The 19,101-nt window shown below is 37.9% G+C and overlaps 2 protein-coding genes across 2 annotated transcripts; one reads left to right on the top strand and one right to left on the bottom strand.

Annotated features, from left to right (window-relative positions):
* Positions 1–212: 212 nt before the first annotated feature.
* On the top strand, positions 213–9,767 carry rpa2 (replication protein A2). The gene is made up of 9 exons (XM_061717248.1): positions 213–325; positions 483–577; positions 2,618–2,719; positions 4,488–4,601; positions 6,289–6,363; positions 6,686–6,802; positions 8,128–8,256; positions 8,447–8,541; positions 9,338–9,767. Exons 1-9 carry the CDS (start codon positions 313–315, stop codon positions 9,423–9,425), a joined length of 828 nt encoding a protein of 275 aa, XP_061573232.1. The 5' UTR covers positions 213–312; the 3' UTR covers positions 9,426–9,767.
* Positions 9,768–10,009: 242 nt separating this feature from the next.
* Positions 10,010–15,471, bottom strand: themis2 (thymocyte selection associated family member 2). Its single transcript, XM_061717245.1, has 6 exons — positions 15,355–15,471; positions 14,885–15,025; positions 14,387–14,818; positions 11,847–13,054; positions 11,445–11,562; positions 10,010–11,017 (listed from the first exon to the last, which is right to left on the bottom strand). The coding sequence occupies exons 1-6, from the start codon at positions 15,455–15,457 to the stop codon at positions 10,905–10,907; spliced, it is 2,115 nt and encodes a 704-aa protein (XP_061573229.1). The 5' UTR covers positions 15,458–15,471; the 3' UTR covers positions 10,010–10,904.
* Positions 15,472–19,101: the final 3,630 nt, after the last annotated feature.

The following is a 19,101-nucleotide window of genomic DNA, read 5'->3' as shown; positions in this document are numbered from 1 at the left end:
CAGAGACGTGCAGTTAACCAGGGATCAAGGGCAGCCAAAATAGCTGAACACGTGTTAACTTTTAGATGCAAGTGACAGTAAAAGTTTTCGAACAGGTCTATCGCAGAACTACATTGCGACCAATGAACCGTCAGACTAAGATCAGGGTAAAACTTTCCTCTGGCCACGCTATCATAGGTTTCGCGGGATTTATCCTTTGCGCATGCGCCTTACATTGAGTTTGGCGCGCGGGACTTGACAGGGAAAAATACATCCCGTCGCGTTTGTAACATTATTACTTGTTTTTATTAAGTTAAGGGAAGTTTCCCCATTATGTGGAACCAAGGTGAGTTTAATATCCACGTGGCATGTAAAACGTAACAGACTGGTTTATTCACTCTGTCTTGTTGGGGCTAACGTTAGCTTCAATACCAAGTTGCTTATTTATAGTTTTGAATCAGTCCAGGTTTTTAGTTTTATGTCTCTGCCTTTTTGGTTTTCAGGAGGCTACAGCGAGGCCGGGACGATGGGGGGTTACACCCAGTCCCCTGGAGGGTTCGCATCTCCCAGCTTATCCCAGGGAGGAGAGAAGAAAGGGGTCTGTAATCCATTTAACTAGTGACACTTATAATGAAAAGTGAAAATAATTTAAAAAGTAAACATAATGAAAAGCAAAACATAAACTTTGTCAAAGTTTCCTCAGCTTAATATACAGGACTGGATTCATTACAAATCAACTGAAATATTGCAAGCCTTTTATTATTTTAATATTGCTGATCATGGCTTACAGCTTAAGAAAACTCAAATATCCTATCTCAAAAAATTAGAATATTCTGGGAATCTTAATCTTAAACTGTAAGCCATAATCAGCTATATTAAAATAATAAAAGGCTTGCAATATTTCAGTTGATTTGTAATGAATCCAGAATGTATGACATATTAGTTTTTTTAATTGTATTACAGAAAATAAAGACATTTATCACAATATTTTAATTTTCTGAGACAGTCCTGTATACCTTTTAACTTAAACGTAAATCTTTTCTTCCCCCTGTAGTCCACGGGCCAGAGCCCAACATTTCACTTGTCAGTACCACTCAAGGTGACAAAACTTGCTTATAATTTTTGAAAATATCCATGTCTGTAGATGATATTTTGGTATGATAACCAGTACTGGAGTTGTAAAAAAAAATCAGGGGGATGGTGGATTTTATCATATGGGGACAGATAATTTGTGCTGATTACAAATAATATAATATATTACATTTAATAGCAGTGACCAAAACACCTGCAGAAATACTGCAGGAATGACATAGCAGCAGTTAAATGCAGCCTTCTGTAAGCTTTAAATATCCACTGGGCTTACATCAAATACATCAAAACACAACAATAAAAAACAGTTTTCTGAACTTATCAATATGACTCTGTCCTTCACAAGTAAAATGGATCACTGCAAAAACTCAAAATCTTAACAAGAATATTTGTTTTATTTCTAGTTAAAATGTCTCATTTTAGTAAAAAAAAATCTCATTACACTTAAAACAAGACTCATCACTGGAAAAAACAACAATTTTCACCTGTTTCAAGTAGATTTTCATTTGAAATAAGTAGAAAAATCTGCCAGTGCCAAGATTTTTTTTGCTTGTAATAAGAAGATAAATCTTGTCCCACTGGCAGATTTTCCTACTTATTTCAAGTGAAAATGTACTTGAAACGGGTGAAAATTGTCATATAAGTTATTTTTCTGGTGATGACTCTAAATGTTGAAATAGCAGTAAAACCACATTCATTGATGAAATGACATAAGGGATGGAAAGGGGGGATGGCAGTTTTACAGGGGGGATGATTTTGACCGTTTTTATTTCAGGGGGGATGCCGTCCCCCCTCATCCCCCCTCAACTAGAGTACTGATGATAACCCTTCCTGAGTGGCAGCCGTATCACCTAACAGTTTTCAACTCATGAAGTTACCCCCCCCCCTTCAGAAAATTACATTTTAGATGCTGGTGCATATCCTGGTTTACACTCATGTACAGGATATCTGTCAATGTTTCACAATATTGTCTTTGGTATCATTTTAAAGGGGACCTTTTAAGCATTCATTCAAGCTAAGATGTGAATCTTTCTGACCAACATAGAGGTCACTGCAGCTCTTTAAACTATAAACAACACACATTTTTACACAATTTTCGCCTAAATGATATACACCTTTTAGCCCTGTGTCATCTAGGAACAACAGAGACACAAAATACAAAAACTGGAATACTCACAGGACCATAAGGATTCAGGAAATGTATAATATACCCACAAATCTTAGCTTGAATGAATGGTATTATTTTAAAGGGGACCTTTTAAGCAAAGACAATATTGTGAAACATTGACAGAAATGTAATTTTCTGAAGGGGGTGGCTAACTATGATACAGCTGCCACTCAGGAAGGGTTATATCAAAATATCATCGACAGACATAGATATTTTCAAAAATTATAAGCAAGTTTTGTCACCCTGAGTGGTACTGATATCTGGTCTGGCCTATGGACTAATGTGTGGGGATACAAATGCTGCTGAAGTGAAAACTGGATGATGACATGTGATGTTTATTTCATTTTTTTTTTTTTCAATTTTTCTTTTTTTTTTTAACAGAGAACTCGTGCTACACAAATAATCCCATGCACGGTGTCCCAGCTGATGTCTGCCTCCCAGGCTGATGAAGCCTTTAGAGTAGGAGATGTGGAGGTTTCCCAGGTAAGATGAACCAGTGTAAAGGATGGGAAAACATGCAGCTGAATAATTATTATTGTCTAATGGTGCCGTATTCAATTTTAAGGAATTCATTACTTGCATTAGAATTATTATATTTTTCTTCCCCTATATATATATATATATATATATATATATATATATATATATATATATATATATATATATATATATATATATATATATATATATTAATTACTAGGACACCTACACACAAGTGCACAAAAGGTAGAGGGGGGCTGAAAGGTAAATTAGGATTCATCTAAATAAACTAGGTCTTAATTCCCCCTTTTTCCATGTAACTAAATCTTTAACATGGTATTCATTTGGCAACATTAAGAATACAGTGGTATAAAAAATTATATATATATTTTTTAATTACTTCTAATAAAGCTGAAGTGATTAGTTGAGTAATCATTGGAGCAACTAATATTGCACTTAACACTTCACTTTACTTAATCTTAATTCTTAATCAGAGTCTTTTGACAAATTGTTTAGAAACAAGCAAGCTATATGAAATCAATAATACTCCTGCTTTTTAAAAAGAAAATTTCTATTTAAAAACAGTCAAAATAAAAACCTTTCACTTGCTTGAAAATCTAAGGTTGCAACCTTATTTGTCAGAAAAACTTTTAAGCGTTAAACACATTTCTTGAATGTACCGTACAGACCAAAAGTTTGGACACACTTCCCCATTTGTTTGAATGAGAAGGTGTTTCCAAACTTTTGGTCTGTACTGTATTTTTTATCTCAGCATCAGAATAAACCAAATCTGCCTATGCTACGAACTACATCCAAGAAGGCTGCTTAATTTAGTAAAATGAGAACAGCCAAACTTCAGTTTGACAATTCACACTGGTAGAAGAAATTAAATGGCTCCTAACCTCTATTCATGAAGTATGTGTAGTAATTAGCTTCTTCTTTTCAACAACAGTTGCAAATATTTCAATGCAAAACTTCCCATAAACCAACAACCACAGCTTTAAAATAAAAGTCCTATATACAGCATTGGTGCTTTTCTACCGGTATCTTCTCGGCTCGACTCGTCTCGGTTTTGGTTTTGGTGCTTTTCCACTAGGGGTCTAACTGTGCTGAGTAGATACAGGTACGATGTCAGGTTGTGGACATTGTTTGAAGAGCAACTATGACGGTGGCTTCTCTGTCATTTTATTCAACAAGCAATGGCTGTGCAAAGGTCTGTTCCGTGGTCCAACTCTGATGTGCAGACATTTATAAACCTGGTGGCTTAGGAGAGAATTCAAAGGCATCTAGACGGGGCGATAAGGAACAAAAAGATCTACCAGAAGCTTTCTCAGTCCATAGCTGCTCACGGCTACCAACGGACTTTTCAGCAGCGCCGAGACAAGCTAAAAAAAATAATTTAAAAGCCTTGCCGCTTGAAGCCTTCTCTCACTCTCATTTTTTAACTTGATATTGAACACAAACTACAGACCAAACAGCAAATATACCATCTTCTCCTGGTTCTACATCATTGGTGTTATTTTCTTCTTTTTCGTCTGTGTCACACACTGAAAAGTGCGTCACAGCAGCTTCACTCCAACCACCTCCTTCTGCTCCAGGTACTGGATTGTAATAGTCAAAGAAATTAGATGAGTAGAGCTGAGTAGGTACTAGTGGAAAAGCGCTATATGTTAACTGATAACTATTCAAGGTAATGCTTCATGGAAGCTCATGATTAAAATGTTGACCCCAATTTTTTTAACCTTATGACTCTGCCTGTTTGTCGTCTTAGGTCACTATTGTGGGCATCATCAGAAGCACGGACAAATCCATGACCAACATCCAGTACAAGATTGATGACATGACAGGTGCTCCCATGGACGTAAAACAGTGGGTAGACACAGAGGTAAGTTTGGGTCATTTCAACCTGTGATAGTATTCTGTTGTAGATACAGTGGGGAAACATGTCTCCCCTAAAACTAGGGGTGTAACGATACATTAATCTCACGATACGGTACGATACACGATATTGAGGTCACGATAACAATACGATACGATATTATAGCAGTATTTTTTTCTTTTATTTGAAAGACACAAAATACAAAACAATGCTGTGTGTTTGCCCTATTGTTACAGTTTGTAATGCTTTATAACTGTTTAAGTTTTAAAGAGAAAGCCACAACCATTTTTTCACAAACTGAACTAAAAGTAAATGTCCTGTTTGCATTATGATCTTCAGTTTCATACAAGTACAAATATTTTGCCACAAACTGAATAGTTTCTCTCATGTATGATTTGACTTTTTTCTTTCTAATTTAACAACTAAAATTAAATAAATAAATAAAAGTAAATAAATAAAATTTTACATCATAAAAAAGATTGATTCATGCTCACCTTATAAGTGTAAGAGGAGATTTATTTTTGTTAAGAAGTTTACTTTGGTAATTCAGGGTTCATTATTTTATAAATATATTCTTTATATTCTGATGTAAATCAGGGACTATAATGACACTAGTCAGTTTATCTGTAGTTGTTAATATGTTTTAGATTGGGCGGAGTTATACAGCACTAGGTGCTGTGTTGATGTTCTAAAATCCTACGCTGTTGAGCGGACATTAAAGTACACTGGAACTCAGCAGAAGTTTCCCCGTGTTTATCCTACTCACCACCCCAAAAAGGTTTAATTTAATAAGGTAAGGCTTAACTCTACACCAGCCTTACATAAGTAAAAGTTCAGAGCTCAAAACGGGACCGTAAAACGGGACTAGTTTCTTCTGAGCGGAGTAAGATTTTGGTCCGCGGGTCGAGGTGCGGCCGCGGTCGCGGTCGCGGTCGCGGTCGGATGCGCGTTTCTAGTCAACACAATAGATTAATATTATTAACCCAATATCGCGATACACTTTGTCACCTCCACGACACGTATTGTGATGTTTTTGTATCGCGATTTCGTGGCACGATATATTGTTACACCCCTACCTAAAACCTCTTCATATCTCAAAGATAAGCCTTTTAAGTTTACCACAGATATTTCATTAATAATTGTATCAACTTGTGAAACAAAAGAAGGGGCACAATCTCCTCCTTTAACACTCTTGTTGGGAAATGTACCAAGTAAAACTTAAATGCATGACAAATAAAATAATCACCGTTGAAGACCTTTTGATTAGAGTTTTGTCATTAACAATATAAAAAACAACAGATAAAATGATAGTTGAAATTATTTCTCAATAATGAAGTTCACTGAACATCAATTTAATTTTTATTTTCCAATAGTTTATACACAAGCAACTTTAAAAATAGATTTAATCAAGAAATTCTAAGAACAATATATGTGTATATATATTAGTAATATAAGTAAATGTAGCATAATTCTATTAAAATGACTATTTCAATAAGATCCAGGTCAAATCTCACAGGTGAGGACCAGCACACAGTAAAGGGCTTAGTTATAAATATAGTTTTTAAATTAATTGATTTCACTTTCATCCACTAGTAATCTAAAGCAATACCTTGTGTTTCTGCGTTGTTTTAATACAATATCTGATTTTGTTTTTGTTTTGATTCACTCACAACCATCTGTCCTGTGTCTGTAGGACCCCACTGTGGAAAGCACTGTCCTGCCGCCAGGAACATATGTCAAAGTCTCTGGAAACATGCGCTCTTTTCAGGTGAGAGTAAAATGTTACGCCCTTCTGTAGACGCCCCAAAAAAACGTAACTTTATAATGCCTTACAAGGCCATGTGAGAAGTTAGTGCTACCAAAGTAGATTTTTTTTTTTCTCTCATGACTGTAAACCCTTAAAACATGTGTTTTAGATATTTACATTTTGATGAGCGTAATTATTTTGTATTCCGGAAATACGTGGTGTTTCTTTTGCATTCGGAGGATGTTTGCAGATGTTTCCCACAGCTGTTTACTTGATGCAGTTTCTCTGTGAATTCATACGTGATGAGACTCAAAATGTGCGTGTTTGTCTCTTCCTTTGTTAGAACCACAGGTCTGTTGTGGCATTCAGCGTCAGGCCCTTGGAGGACATGAACGAAATCACCTCACATATTCTGGAGGTTGTCCAAGCACATATGGCGCTCGGCAAACTTTCGACCATGGTGAGAAAGCTGAAATGTTAACCTCAGTAACCTTTGTTGCAGTTCAAATTAAGAATAAGGAAGTAAAGAAATACATTTCCTAATTTAGGTTAATGCAGAGAACCCTAAAAGTGTCTTCATTTCTGGCAGTTATGCTCTAATTTGCTAAAAAACAAAACAAAAAAACAACTAGTATTGCAGATGTAGAATTTACAACTCCAGCATTTTAATGACCTTTTTCTATTGAATATAGCTTAAGAAGTGAAATTGTTCACCGAAATTCACAGCGTTACACACTGATTTCTACACGACACCTTTGCTCACTTGTCATCTTGACATCAGAGTACAGCAGGTTAAATTTAAGTCTGCAACTAAGCTTATCTTACAGAACAGTATGAGTTGTTAACAGTTGTTTTTGGTCATAATCCATTATCTACATAGTAGAGCTATATGATTTATTGAACTTTAATCTTGATTTCAGTTTTTGCTTCCAACAATCACAAAAAGAATGTAATGGAGTAGAAACAATGACTGTGGTATGCAGGCATTTTGGGCCAAAAACATTTAATGGTTTTATTTGAGCAGCTTTACAAGCATTTGCTATATTGGCCTGAATCATTTTTAATTAGGTTTATTGCAAACTTCTTAACATTCATGTTAAGTTCCATATATGCTTTACAAGTCGGTGAATAATTGTTTTTAAATAATCATGATTTCAATGTTGATCTAAGTCAGTACCTTTCTACACACCTATTGGTTCAGGTTATTGATTGTTACAGAAGGGCACTGAGAAATAATAATAGGTGTAATAGTTTTTCCAGTCTTAAGTAAAGTTGTACGTTCAAGCAGTTTGTTGTGATAATGTTTTACGGTAGAATTGTAGTTGCATTCTAATTTAAAATCTCCTTTTTGTCTTGTCTCATCTATCATCATATCCTGTTGTAAGGAAATATACATTATCCCATGTGGGGAAAGTGGTTATTAGAGCCAGGTTTAATAGTTCCATCAAAAAACATGTGATACATCAGCATGAGATGTACATGCATGTCTAATGGTAGATTACTTCCAAGATAGAACATGTCTGGCTTTAAAAAAAAAAAAAAAAGAAAGTACATTACATGCTCATGAACTGATGTCAAGACTGCAGATGTATGTTTATCTGATTCAAAATATTTTATTGTGAGTGCTTATCACTGTAGTAGCACTTAAGCACTTAAAGATAAGATGCATTCCCCACACATATTTAAGTGGTTATTTGTGTATTTCTCCTAGCTTTGTGTGGAGAAGCATTCAGAATGTAGTACCTGATCTCAAAAGGTTCCAACCACATATCCATCTCTCCACAGGCGGGTTCCGGTGGAGGATTAATGGGTAACAGCGTGCCCATGTCACGGCCAGCCTCCGGGGGGATGGCAGGGAGCTATGCAGGCGCTAACGACATGATAAATAATGGCTTAAGTGCAAATCAGAATCAGGTGAGTCTCACAAAATGACAGCAACAAAAAGTCTCCAGAAATGTTTAACTCACCGTACATTCTGTAAATGTCATTTTGAGATATCACCTTAAATATAACTGTTTCTTAAAGGGAAGTCACCAGAGCCGAGCAATGTGGTTTCAAGCAGCTTGTCATTGTGTGGTTGCTTTGTTCATGTTTTTCTCTGTAGGTTCTGACTTTAATAAGAAGCTGCCCAGACGCGCAGGGTATCAGCATTCAGGATCTGAAGCAGAGACTCTGTGGCATTGGCCTTCCAGTTATCAAGTAAGAGACAAGTTCTGTGTTAAGTGTTGGGAAGGGATGAAGCAAAATTACACATTTATACTGTAGATTTCAGCTGTTTCGCCAAGAGAAGTGCAGCCATTGATAAACGGAGCAAACTTTTGTTGTCAACTTAAAGCAAGACAAACTTGGCTGGATAATGTTTAATGAAGTATTTTATTTAGTTTGTTTACAAATGTAACTGTTAAGATTACCTAAGGTTACGGGAAAATTTTTTCTGACTAAAAATTGCAAGAGATGAATTCTAAATGAACTCTTCCTTGAATGAAATATAGTATGGATGTTAAAATAGCGACTATTCTTGTTAAAAATCTTTTTAAAGTTCAAAATTGTACCGCTTTAAAAATCCCCCTGTGGGTTGAGACTACACAGATCACAAACATCTATGCAAATATATCATAAAATAGTAACATTAGGGTGGCCTTTGTATAATACTTTTTTAACAAGAGCGAGGGGGTTTGGCTGAGCGGCTTCAAATACCTACTGTTAAATATATGTAACCTGCATGGTTCTGCTATTTTAAAAAATTGCTTTACCTTTCTCTTGAAAATTCAACAAATAGAAAACTTTACTTTGGAAAACCATATGGTATATTGACAGAGAATGGCCCAAATGCAAGAAAGAAAAGACCAACACAATAATTTGCTGTTTATGAGTAATGAACACTGAATACTTTAGACAAGCTGAATGATGGGCATTGTCGGGGTGTTTAAAGCCATTATTAAGTTATTACAAAATGTTTGAAATGCTAATCTCAATTCTGTCTTTGCTCCGAAAGGCAAGCAGTGGAATTCCTAAGCAACGAAGGTCACATCTTTTCCACCATCGATGAAGACCACTTCAAATCAACAGACAATGATGACTGAGCAACTTCATCTTTGCAGCATGTGTGTGGTTACTAAATTGAATTGAGGCTTTTCAATGTAGGGTTAATAAGTTGGGAGTTGCAGAGTAAGTGAACAACCTCTGACATGTTAGAATAAGACCAGGTGAAATCTTAAAAATTAAAAGCTGTGGCTGTCTGCTGAGCAACGCGTTGTCTTGGTTTCCACATCCTGTATTCCTGGTGTTGCTTCTGCTTGGTGTAAACCCACAAGTGCAACACCCCCTGTAAAACATTTTGTAATTTTTAACTTTTGGAGGACATGTACTCTGTTTATTTTTGTCAATTTCATTTACTTTTGCCAAAATTAAAAATATAATGCAAAGCTTTCTCTTCCTTCCTCTTCAAAAATGTATTAAATATGTAAAATCTGATACTTAACAGTTTAGAAAAATACAGTAAAGATTTCACTTCTGTGACATGATGTCATAGATACATGACTAGATTTATGCAAATGCATTCATGATAAAGTATTGAAACAGTTTATTTGAGTATGTATTCATACCTTCAGCAAAATTTACCACATACTAAACCTTGCTTGTCAGGATCAAACACTTGGCAGGAAGTGCTCATGCAGAGAATAAAAACAGCAGAAACTACACGGGTCTACTTGGACTATGAAGACACACGCACACAGGGGATGTTTTGTACAAATTTTAATATAAATCTGTATACACATTTAAATAATAGCTTCTACTTTCAAACAATTAGAAATGCTATAAAATAGATGCACTGTTGTACAACATTGAACTAGTTTGACATTAACATTTAAATAGTTTCAATTCAATAGAATGGTAGTTTGTTGTTTTTCCTCCCCCCACTCAGTTGTATTTGATCGGGAGGAGAGTTTCTGTAATGTGGTTCAGTTTTTGGCCTCCCGTCAAGGACTGAATTGAGTTCAGGTTACTTACACGTGGTGGAAGGAGGACATTTACATGCAACACTAGTTATGCTTTTTTTTTTGTGGTTTTTCTTTAAATCAGGAAGTGACTGATGTCTGTGGTCCCAGGGGGGCTTTGCAGTCAGCCGTGTTGGACGCCCTATACCTAAACTGAATATTGCACAGAATAATGATTGAAACTACAAAACCTCTAGCTGAAACCACACCCCTTTTCATACAGTTAAAGCTTTCAAGAGTTCAAGTGTCTGAAACAAAATGTTGGTATTTGTTCAGCCACTTTTACATGGACGGAGTACTTTCAGTGGTCAAGAAAAGAGATTTAAAAACAACCTTGTAGACCACATGAGAGTGTTAAAACACGAGATACCATCTCCAGAAATGCTTGCATGTGTCACATCTGTACTTAGAGTGAAACAGTTATTAGGTCGAAGAGCACACCTCTAAACATCTCGAAACTGGAATTCATATTTTGACAAGGGTTTCTTAAATGCCCAAGATATTATCCACTCATGATTCTGGTTTTCACTGTCCACATGTGATGTTTTTTTAGACCTATAAGTTTTAGTAAAACTTAACGCTCTCTTGTGCTGCCTTTACTGTAACAGCCAAAGGCTCATCCACAATTTCATAGTCATGGTCACTGTCCACGTCTGCAGAGGTTTCACTGAATGAGCCTGCAAGAAAGAAGAACAGTTGGTAATATTGTTTCGATATTATATCCTCTATACTCAAGCTTGTGTGTATTCATTTCATGTGAATTTTTTCTTAAAGGAGAACTAAGTAATACTCTCCGTTCACTGCCTTATCCCACCAACCAACCTCTAACGTTGTGACTCAAACTTCTAATTCTGTCACAGAAAATTTTCAAAACTTAAGTGAGCCACAGTGGCTTGCCACGTAATAGAGCATGGCTATTTGTATTTATTTATGTTTTAAGTCAGCAACAAATTAAATATCTTGGAGCTAGATATAGCAAAACATGAGTATTGTTCCATCATTGAATATATTCCCATAATGACACCATCAGAAACTGAATAAAACAATCTTGATACCCAGACCCCAGTTTTAAAACATGATCAAAAGTATAAAAAGTGCCTTTACCTGTTTTCTTCGGTTGGTCTATTTTTACGTAAGTGTTTGGCAGAGCCTTGGATGTTGTTATCGTCACCTCTGAGTTCTTTCGGGGTGCGATTGGGGGAGGTTGATCATTTACGTCATCCTGCACAATAAGAGGAAGTCAGGATTTTAATATCTTTTCCTTTTTCTTTCTCTTTTTCACAAACATAACTTCACCAGGGCAACGCATGCACACAGCTCTCATATTTGCAATACTTGCAAAAAGAGTTCCTGAAAGTCATTTGGGAAAAAATTTTCATGACGGCTGTGGATTTCACAGAAAACTTATGAATATGTGAATCATGAACATGTTGAAATCTACAGCTGAAACACAAAAAGAAACTAACTTTATTCCTGGTATTTGTCCCAAATAAAAGCCATACTTACTGGAGGTAGAGGTGCTGGGGGCCTTCGCTTGTGGTTTAAAGTCAAATTACTGAACTGTTGGGTTGGTACACTTTTGCTCGTTTGATTTTTAGATTTGTTCGCCTTGCTTGCTTTGTTTATTTTTTTCGAAGCTTTCTTTGTTGATTTTGATGACGACAAATTTCGCTTTGGCGGTCTGGGTGGGGGAGCCTCGTCCACGCTGCCCTTCTTGTGAAATTCATAGAAGAACGCATCCGTCATCTCGGTGACCTTTTCCACGTGGAGCTTGGGAGCTTCACCCTGAGGCCACGGCAGCGGGTCCTTGGTGAAGGAGACGGACAGGGAGAGCCACTGGGCCGGGATCTCAAAGCAGCAGTCGGGCCTGTGCGGAAAGCTCGCCTGGATCGTTGACTCCGTCAGTATTCCCTCGGTCCTGAGGCATCCAAGCCCGGCTAAGGGATCAGTCTCCAGTTCTGAATCGCGGCTCACCACTTTCACATCCAGTGGCAAACTAACATTCTTACTCAGGTCACAGAGTTTATACTTCTTGTTATCGCCGAGTACCTCCACAAAATGACCCTGCATGTAGAGAGGTAGCAACATCTCCTCTTTCACATCTTGTTGATCATCTTCATCGTCCTCATCGTCATCATCCGCTGGCTCTTGAAGACGCCGACACAAGAGCGCTTCAACGGACTGGCTCTGGTCTTTGCTGCTGTCGCAAGGCAGCTCCATTCTAGTGCAGGACACAATCTCCAGATGCTCCCCAATGCCGAGAGCAGGAATGCCTTCCTCCTCCACTTCCTCACAGTTCCTTGTTACGTTGACCTTCAGACTCGGCGTCTGGGTCGATGCAACGTACAGCTCATACACCGAATTAAACTCTCTTGGCCGTCTCCGAAATCGTCCACCATAATTCTCGGAAACTAGGAAGTACTGCTGCGGCTTCCGACTCTTCAAGCTGGAAAACAAAAACATGGTCGTGGTTCCTTTCTTGTGCAAAACCAGGTGTGCACTCTTGTTAAGTTCTGGCAGCCAGCTGCACTTGAACATGGACCGGGTCTCCGGGGCCTCCAGTATTTCCACGACTACGGGGAACGATTCATCCGGCTGAGACACGACCTCCGTCAGAGTGAGAGGGGTCACGAAGTCGACATCTTTACACTCGTCAGTGACATCGACCACATCCACCTCCAAACTGGACGGGAACTTCAGCAAATTCTTCCTCACTGCAGACAAATGAGAGAAAATGGGGTTGACTTGTTAACTGAAATTAAAATGAAATGAAACCACAGGATCTCTTGTCAGTGGTACAAGACATATGCAGAGAAACATAGCTCTAATTTTATCAGAAAAATGTATTAAGATGTTTGAGAAATAGAAATACTTTAACAACAAGAAAAAAAAAAAAGGTACCTCTGTCAGTTTTCAGGTATAATATAGCGCTTATGTTCTATGTGAACTATTTTCACAGAAACAGTTACGATTGTTCACACTTTAACTGCAAAGTAATGTACTGTCAGGTTAGTGTACAGTATTGTGTCAGATCTGATGAGTTCAGGATTTGTTTTATACATAAGTATGTTAAGAAACATGTTTTGACAAATATGCAACTACTGTAGCATAGTGTCATAAGTAGTAAGAGCATCAAAGGGAAGTTATTATCTAGAATTGAGGTTCCTGAAAAAGGTATTGAAGGCACTAGAGAAGTAAATGTGAAACTTTACATTTATATTTTCCTGTACCGTCGGGTGGAACTTGAACATAAATAACATTTACCCTATAATGCTGGAGGTATCATATTTGATACATGGATTTCTGGGACATTTGTACCACTCCAAAAGAAAATTAATATCCACAAAAGAAAAAAAGTCTTATACTGTACATACCAAAATTGATAAAACAATTAAATAAAAAATACATTTAGTTACCTAATTTATTCATAATAACATTATTATATTATATTTATATATATATAATATAATAATAAAATATATTATATTATAAAAAATCATATTTTAAAATGATAAAATTTAAAAATAAAACCTCCCACAGTCCAAAAACATGCATATTAGGTTAATATTAGGTTAATTGATTATTCTAAATTGCCCGTAGGTGTGAGCGTGAGTGTGATTGTGAGCATGGTTTGTGTGTCTATATGTGGCCCTGCGATGGACTGGTGACCTGTCCAGGGTGTAACCCCTGCCTCTCACCTGAAATGAGCTGGGATAGGCTCCAGCAGACCCCCGTGACCCCGCAAGGGATAAAGCGGGTAAGATAATGAATGAATGAATGAATGAATAAAAAATCATTATTTAGAAATTATTGCATACAAAATTGGAATAGATTTCAATATATAAGTCACACTTTTAATAAATTAAATTGAATAATGTTATATGTTAGGCATTAAAGGGTTAACAAACTTTGATTGATTGATAAATGCACAAAGGATTTACAAATAAATGCATTCATGTTTTCAAATGAATATTTATGACGGTTTGTACATTTAGTTGAGTTGAGTACATTTAATGAATATCAAGTATAAAGTAGAGGATTCTTACAGCTCATGATGGCATGGACCTGGTAGACCGGACTGAGCACAAGGGACTGTTCACATTTGGTGGCTTTCACAAAGCGAAACCTTCGGCTACGCAGGCAGGGCGAAGACAGGATCTCCTTCAGAGTAAAACATTCCTCGCTCTCGCACTCGTAAAACTGCCCTCGGGAAGACAGAGGGACCCGCACTTCGGCTGAGGCGTCCTGCTGTCCTCGAACACGGCAGCAGACCTGGTCCTCCTGGCCCTGGCCCTGGCGTCGCTCGATGGAGACCACAGTCAGAGCAGTGCTGGCCCCCAGGGAGAGGCCGCCAAAGGTCATTTTGGAGTAGCTGGTAAAGGTGAAGGGAAGGCAGGATTCCAGCTCCACAGGCCTCAGGCTCATCATCTCCTCCACTGAACTGTACGGCATCTCCTCTGGCACCACTCTGAACCGGCCTGAGAAACAAACGTGTCAGTGAAGTGTTCAAAGTCTACGTCGTTCTCGTGTTCTCTCTGACCAACCTGTGTGGTTGACAGGCAGCTCAAATTTCTCATTGTTGCTGATGTCTTCGCAGGAAACTGACTGGAGCTCAATGCCAATGACCTTTATGAGATCCCCGGTAGAAAAGCACACTTCAGTCCCCGAGATCTCGTAAATCGAACCTGACGGTGACAAACAGAATGTAAAAAAAACGACTTTCCATTAAGTTTTAACAGAACTGCAATCTTTTATCATCAAATATTCTGCTAAATTACTTTACCAAGACAAACGCTCAATACCTTACTTAGCTTCAATAATATCATATCTGCAATTAAATGAAAGGAACACGTACGAATGTTTATAAAAGATGCAGACATCATCTGAAGATCCAGACCAACAACGGTTCAGTGATCATATCTCTTTAGGTTTTCTATAAGCTCTATAAATTCCACAAATTCTGATCTACACTCACACTATAATATCTGAAAGAAGCGATAAACAAAAGACGTACCTTGGAAGTACACTCCAGAGCAAACTTGTAGGATTTTTGGCAGATTGTCACGGTGTAAAGATGCAATGAATTCTTGCAGCGGCAAAGCAATGTTGCCTGCCATCACGGATGCCTCGAGGAGCTGCTATAAGAAATGAAAGCAGGCGCCAAATGACAAGCACAGCAACAAAAAAAAAAAAAAGAAAAAGCAAAAAAAAGGAGCTGCTTTTACAGCTACAAACCACAAAGTGAATGAGGAAGTCGCAGGAGGTGTCTGCACAACTTTTGCATTTACAGCCAGAGGTTATGTAGCCGAACAGAGGCTTTCTTTCACAGGGAAAATGTTAAGGAAGTGAATGTTTTATTTTTAGATGACTGCAGCATAAAGTTAGCTATCAATATAATTTGGAACAAGGAAGTAATTCATTAAGCTTTTTGAGGAAATGTATTGAATTGGGAATGTGTGAAAGAGCTGCTTGGACAGTAAATAAGGTCCTGTATGCATGTCCACCTTCCTGAGTCAATAAATCACAGTAGGTCCACAGTTGTGAGAGAAATAAAATCAATTCTTGTTACTGCATGGAAACAGCTCTGTCAGTTAATCTGGACAAACCCAAGTTTTAGGTTAATGTAGCAACTCTGTGACCAGATAATATACCTGGTTCAAAATTGAAATCCCCCCAGGCTGATAGGAAACACAGAAGATGACTAATGCTACTAACTTCATCAGACAGATATGTTTTATTCAGACGAGCATATTGTTCTGGATCACTTTATACATTTTCACCTAAATCCCATACCGATAATCTATCAACACACTCACTTCCTGCTGCCACAAGATGCGACTATCTATGCATGAAGTCAGTTATCACATGGAACACACACACACACGCACACAGACTATAGTCTGCCAGTGGTGTTTGGTTCCCATAAATGTTAAAAGATCAAAACCTCATTTTTGTTCCCCTCTAGCAGCATTTTCTACTTTGATTCAATAATTTGAGGTTCAGAGTCCCCCTAGCGGTCATTCTGTGAACATACAGGAGTCCTTTGCCCCAAAAAATTTGACATACCCCTACCGGGGGTAGAACAAAACCTAACAATGTTTTTCCTCATCTCTAAGGTCTTCCATATATGAAATGGATTCTTAGGTTAAAATATTTTACTGCAAACATTGTTAAATTGATACATATTGTTATACACCCCAAACCTAAAAGAGAACCAAAATACAGCCTGGCCGTATGGGAGTTAAGATATATAAACTCATGTAGATTAATAACAGAAGCTCTGACAGCTTTGAAACTTGACATAATTGTGGTCAGGAAGTTGCTGTACCTATTAGAAAAACCTGGATGTGAATATCTTGATGTGTGTTACATGTAGAGACCTTTGAACACGGACATGCACAAAAAGAATATCTATGCAGAATGTTCTCATTTACATTATAGTTGACTGGCCAGGAATTGTCATAGAAACACATATCATGATTTGTTGGAAAGATGGGGTTGTGCTGAATCCAGTGATACCAAATATGTAAAGATACCATGCATAGGCAGTGTGGTACATCAATCAATGTATGAGGTGTCCCAAATTAAAGAAAGTGAAAGATTGACATAATCAAGCATCCACAGCTGACCAATTCAATATTGCTGCAAACTAAGCAGGTAACTTGCGGATATATATGATGCATTAAATTAATTATAGACTCATATGACACCTTTTATCCATACTTGAGATAACACTTTAATTGTGGGCATATATGATGGCTTGTTGGAATATGTGGTTATGCTGAATCCAGCAATACCAAATATGTAAATAGCATGCATAATCATCAGTCACTAAATATAAAACTGTCCCAAATAAAGGAATGTTGCTATGCAATGCAACATATTCTGTACTGTACTGTTCTGTACTGTACTGTACTGTACTGTACTGTGTGACATCACCGGGGGATGGGTCTAGCTAAGGCTTACGGCTCAGCAATAACACACACAGGAGACAAGGTGACAGGATTGCAGTTTGGCCTTGATGATCATTTTTATAAAATATTTTTGTTCGTCTGTTTATAGTGTTTTTCTTTGTTTCTTTTACCTTTTTTCCCCTTTCTTTGCTTTTTCTATTGATTGATTTGTTTTTGTGATTTTGTATTGAGGGGGAGGATTTTTTATAAGCCCTTCGGGCTTCTTTTCCTCTCCTGCACATTTGTCCTTGTATTGTTAATATAATTACTGTTTTATCATTGTGCATATGAATACAAATTAAAAAAAATAAAATAAATAAAACTATAACTAAACTTCACACAGTACAAATAAAATGACCGTCTCAAATTAAACAAATGTTCATCAAACAAAACACTCTGAGGAGGAATGAGCCCTCTCCTCACGCTGAACTCCCCAGCTCTTTGGCTGGTGTTTTTCATGGGCTGCTTTTGGTAACCATCACTGTCACTCATCCACATTATCATCAGTGACAAAGTGTGTCATATTTGGGCAGTCTTGGAAAGAGCAAGAGCGAAACTCAGTACAAGTCAAGCCCACTGAAAGACACTGGCATTTGCTGGTATTATTGCAGTTTCCATCTTTACAGTACAGGTGGGTGATGTCTCGAACCTCTTTAGGTGCTGGTGCATTCTGGCACATGATGGGTTCAAGGGGCCCATCTTGTCTGAGCCTCCATCCTCTACCAACTGGGTTCCAGAGATGAGGCTTGGCCAGGTGGCTGTTACGCCACACTGCTGTTTGATATAAGGCTCTTAATACGTGTTGCTGGCAAGCATCTTCTGTTGGGGGTAGATTTGCTGCTGAAGAATCTGTGGTAGATACCAGTATGTACCTCAGCTCATCTAGGTTGGTGCAAGGACGGCCATTCTCCTTTTTCTTTTGGTCATACAGGAGGAGGGCATTCTTTCTTGCCACAGGCAAAGCTTCCTCTAAGCTTCCAGACAGTCCAAACTTGGCCATTTCCTTTAATTCAGTTAGATGGGTCTTCAGTCTTGTGAAGGCAGTGGTCTTCCCAATTCTGTACAAGCTGCTTGTGGTATCACAACCTGTGAGGGCGTGGCAGGCTGGTAAACACTCACAAAGAGCTGCTCCAAGACTCTGAGCGATTGAGCAAACTGGGACAAATCTTTTCTTTAGACCATGTCCAGAGTACATGAACACTTCTGAGGATCCAAACGTTCCTTTGCTTGAATAGTACACAAGCAAAACAGGTACATCTGTATCATCACATTTGACAATGAGACGAGAGTGTGACTTTGCACGTATTGCATGTACCACCAGTCTTGTGTCAGCCTCCTCCTGGTCACTGTAAAGATCTGTCAAGCAGTCAACACCTGATTTGCTAACCCTCTTGACCTCCTCACCATTTTCAAAGCCACCTACCAATATGACTATGTTCTTTGAAAAGATTCTCTGTGGCCCAGTACTAGTGATGTAATTGCTGAAAAATCTACATAGAGCAGCCTTCCACTGATCCTCAGGTATTTCTTGTAGTTTGGAACACTTGCTTGTCCTGTAATAATATGTGTTCGCCTGCTGGTTTGGATGTTGCCTCTTCTTTGCCTTTCAAGGTCTTTGACTGAGTGATGATGGTCATACCTGTCAAACACTAAAACAACACAGCTGATTCCTTCCTTTCACATTAACATTGTGATCTTATTCCAGATACACTCACCCAGGTCATTGAATGTCTGAAAGCCTGAATCATGGAGACTCTGCAGAAGAGCCATACCATCGATGAGATATCCTGAAGGTTCTTTAACACTGG

This window comes from Cololabis saira, chromosome 3 (assembly GCF_033807715.1).
Source record: "Cololabis saira isolate AMF1-May2022 chromosome 3, fColSai1.1, whole genome shotgun sequence".
NCBI classification, from domain to species: Eukaryota; Metazoa; Chordata; class Actinopteri; order Beloniformes; family Belonidae; genus Cololabis; species Cololabis saira.
The sequence above is the reverse complement of the archived record's forward strand: the minus strand, read 5'-3'. Positions and strand labels throughout refer to the sequence as shown.

Excerpts from the sequence above, each read along its gene's own strand:
- themis2 (XM_061717245.1), bottom strand. The coding sequence starts at position 15,457 with ATGGCAGGCAACATTGCTTTGCCGCTGCAAGAATTCATTGCATCTTTA. Across the intron at positions 15,026-15,354 it reads CTCTGGAGTGTACTTCCAAG|GTTCGATTTACGAGATCTCG; the intron begins GTACGTCTTTTG and ends TGTCACCGTCAG. Across the intron at positions 14,819-14,884 it reads GCTGCCTGTCAACCACACAG|GCCGGTTCAGAGTGGTGCCA; the intron begins GTTGGTCAGAGA and ends TTTGTTTCTCAG.
- rpa2 (XM_061717248.1), top strand. Across the intron at positions 578-2,617 it reads AGGGAGGAGAGAAGAAAGGG|AGAACTCGTGCTACACAAAT; the intron begins GTCTGTAATCCA and ends TTTTTTTAACAG. Across the intron at positions 6,803-8,127 it reads TCGGCAAACTTTCGACCATG|GCGGGTTCCGGTGGAGGATT; the intron begins GTGAGAAAGCTG and ends ATCTCTCCACAG.